The sequence below is a fragment of the Onthophagus taurus genome, chromosome 7 (genome assembly GCF_036711975.1).
Source record: "Onthophagus taurus isolate NC chromosome 7, IU_Otau_3.0, whole genome shotgun sequence".
Classification (NCBI taxonomy): Eukaryota; Metazoa; Arthropoda; class Insecta; order Coleoptera; family Scarabaeidae; genus Onthophagus; species Onthophagus taurus.
In genome coordinates, this window is record NC_091972.1 from 20,833,426 (window position 1) to 20,836,942 (window position 3,517).

General features: G+C 35.8%; 1 protein-coding gene across 1 annotated transcript; it reads right to left on the reverse strand.

Moving 5' to 3' along the window:
• Positions 1–760: 760 nt before the first annotated feature.
• LOC139430763 (uncharacterized) lies at positions 761–2,767 on the reverse strand. Its single transcript, XM_071198040.1, has 2 exons — positions 2,467–2,767; positions 761–1,562 (listed from the first exon to the last, which is right to left on the reverse strand). The coding sequence occupies exons 1-2, from the start codon at positions 2,707–2,709 to the stop codon at positions 843–845; spliced, it is 963 nt and encodes a 320-aa protein (XP_071054141.1). The 5' UTR covers positions 2,710–2,767; the 3' UTR covers positions 761–842.
• Between the last annotated feature and the right edge of the window lie 750 nt (positions 2,768–3,517).

The window sequence follows — 3,517 nt, forward strand, 5'->3', positions numbered from 1 at the left end:
GAAGATAAAAGATCATAATCACAGAAGTTAATGAAATTCTTAGACATGGGACCTAGAATTAGAAACATTCAGATTTGGCCATCTTAAGAGAAGTAGGGCAGAGCGCCCATCACTGAGACAGGTCCAAAAATGAGACATTTGCATTTCTCCCACCTGTTCCATAAAGGGCCCATACACCTGCGAACAAATTGCACAACAGAGGCTGTTGTGCAAAAATTGTATGGTGTATGGTGTTGTTCAACGTGATGCGCAACAAGTTGTAGAAATTCAAAATTGTTTGAAATTAATTGCGCAACGGATGACGTTGTGCAACTATTGTATCATATATGGGTCCTGGCTCGAGAGGTTGTACAGTTAAGGGCAGGTTTGGACAAGTTCCGCATACGCCACACACTAGTAGTACTGATAATTTTAAAATGGCGAACTTTATAAACAACAAAGACTTTTGGAGCGAATTTATTAATCTATATCGCCAGTTGCCAGAAGTGTGGAAAGTGAAGAGTGATGTGTACAAAAATAGAAACAAAAAGAACGTCGCGTATGAAAAACTAACCGAAAAATTAAAGGAAATAGAACCTAGCGCCGATAGAGAGATGGTGCGAAAGAAAATAAATGTTTTGCGTACTGCGTATCGGAGGGAATTGAAAAAAGTAGTGGCGAGCTATAGATCTGGCACAGGCACCGAAAATCTTTATGAACCAAGTTTATGGTATTTTAAAGTCTCTTGGGGCAGGGTAAGTAATCAAATCATTTATTATTTAAATGCTGTTATTATTTTGAAATAATTTATTTAAAAAGTAATATATTTTTAAGCACAACTGTGAAAAACAGATAATTTATAGTTAAGATATAATGTTGTCCTGCCACGGAACAGCTCCAACAGTATTAAAGTAATTACAAAACTGTGCTCTTACTTCTTTTGCTGTTGTTGTACTGTTTCTCCCTTGAAGTGGTTGTAGTGTTTGTAACGTAGGATCTGCTCTCCAATCAGCATTTGTAAACTCTCCGGTATTTATATTTTCAACATCTATGCCGCCTTGGAAGTAACACTCTAACAGAATTCTAAATCGAGAAGCTAGTAGCCCAAATGCATTTTCAATAATCCGACGGCTGCGTGACACCCTGTAGTTATAAATTTTTTCTTCCTTGGTGAGGTTTCTCTTGCTGAATGGTTTCATTAAATTCTCCAGAAGTGGGAAAGCGTCATCCCCTACGAAAACATAAGGCACTTTGGTATTAGTTAAAGGCAAATTTTCCGGTTCAGGAAGGCCCAAGTTCTTTTCTACAAGTTTTTTATAGAAGAAGGTATTTGAAAACACCCCTGCATCAGAAACACGTCCATTAGCGCCCACATCAACCATCAAGAATTCATAGTTTGCATTTACAATTCCCATTAAAACAATACTAAATGAATGCTTATAGTTGAAGTAATAGGAGCCTGTTCCGGGGGGTTTAAATATGTGTATATGTTTACCGTCTATTGGCCCTAAGCAAAGAGGAAAATTCCACTTCGTTTCAAAATCTTTACTTACAGCTCTCCACTCATTTTCACTTTGTGGTAGCTGAAAGAAACATATCGTTAGTGTCATTTATAGAATTGCATCTTGAATCATGCACAATTGAAGAGCCCACTGCAAAAAAGACGAAAGATTTCTTGAAATTCCGCCTTTTTGCAGTGGACTCTTCAATTATTATTTATAGAATTGTTTAATAAAGAAAAGTAGGAATATTATAAACCCATTTTGGCCTTTTATAGGATTCTTCTCGGGACGATGGTAACCCAGAAGCAAATGCAGCAGAAGAGGAAAATCTAGATACTTCTCAAGAAATAGAAATGCCGGAAGCTGCCACAGGACGTAGAGCTCCAAAACGAAAAGGGACAACCGAGGAATCTCAGACCCGAAATGAATTATTAAGAATGGCTTACCAACATCTGCGTGCTTCCAACAATGAGGTAGACATTCTAGCGAAAAGTTGGGCACTGGAGCTAGTGAAAATGTCGCACGAGCAGCAAATTCACGCGAAAAAGGCCATTAGCGACATCTTATATGAAGGGCGTTTTGGAACCCTTCACAGAAATTCTGTAACAATAAATGGGCCAAACTCACGTCTACTTTCATACGGATATTCACCTCATACAAGTAATAGTAGTCTATCTCAATCATACCCTCCATCTCCAGTACAAATCACCACTCTAGAGAACAGACCACAACATTCATCCCAATACGTGTACCCATCACATTCAAATAATACAAAAACTCATTACTCCCCAGCTCCGATACAGATAGGCAGACCAGAAGACCCATATCCAGACCCAGATTTTATTTAAATATATTGTAGTAGGAGAAAGTTGCCCAACAGTCAAATAACTTCAGTTTTTCAGGTTTTATATTACTTTGTTTATTTTTAGTTCATATTATTTGTATTGTTATTTTAATGAACGTTAATAAAGTAATAATTACTTACCTTTATATATTTCTTCAAAACCTTTATGATTGCGTCACAGGTCTCTATAATAATCTTTCCAAGTGTTTGAGCAGGTATTGCTGTTTCAAACTTTAAACCCTCGTAAGTAAGCCCAGAAGTAAGGTATCGTAAAGTTGCAAATAACCTTTGCTTGGGTGATATTGCTTCTCTCATTATAGTATGTTGTTTTTCTATAAGTGGTGTTATCATTACCAATAATTCGCCAAAAGTAGTGGGGTCCATTCGTAAATAATTTTTGTAATCTAGTGGTGAACTCAATTGAAGTTCCTTGAGGAGATTTGCGTGGCAAAAAAGGGATTTTTTCTTCAACCACTCTTTCATCCATGCTCTGCTCTTCCTCCTTCTTTTTTTAATGCCAACATCCTCGGAGGTTATAGCAATTATTATAGCTAAACAGGCCGCTTCGTCAGATGGCATGTTTCCGTATGAACGCAACACATACAACTGAGGTTTGCATAAAATAGCGCACAGTGTATGGCTAACCATGTTTGTACAACACTTTGTTGCGCAACATAAGGTTGCCCAATATGTATGCAGGTGTATGGGGCCTAATATGTGAATTCTTTTAAAACGTGTCAAATCACATCTAGCTAGTCATTACTTAGATCCCGCTATCACTCGTAGCTAGGGATTGCAATTCCGGGCAAGTTTTACAGTCCCGGGATTTCGGGATTAAAAATATTTTATCCCGGAATCCCGAAATTATATATGTTGTGTGATTTACGAAGATTATTTGCCAAAAAAGAAAGGCTTTATTATAGTTAGATCATCAGGTTACTGGATATAAGTTATTGTATTAATAATATTAATATATTAATTATAAACTTTTAAAGTGTATATGTCAGTTTAATTTTTTTAAATTTAAACAGAACACAACTTAACTATTGATGTACCTAATTAAAAATATAAAAGTTTACTAAGTAAAAAGCAGAAGACAGAATAATTAGTAGAAATTATTACTTTATATTTGTCAAAACAATAATAAAACAAATTATTATATTACTTATTACTACAATTTATATATATTTAT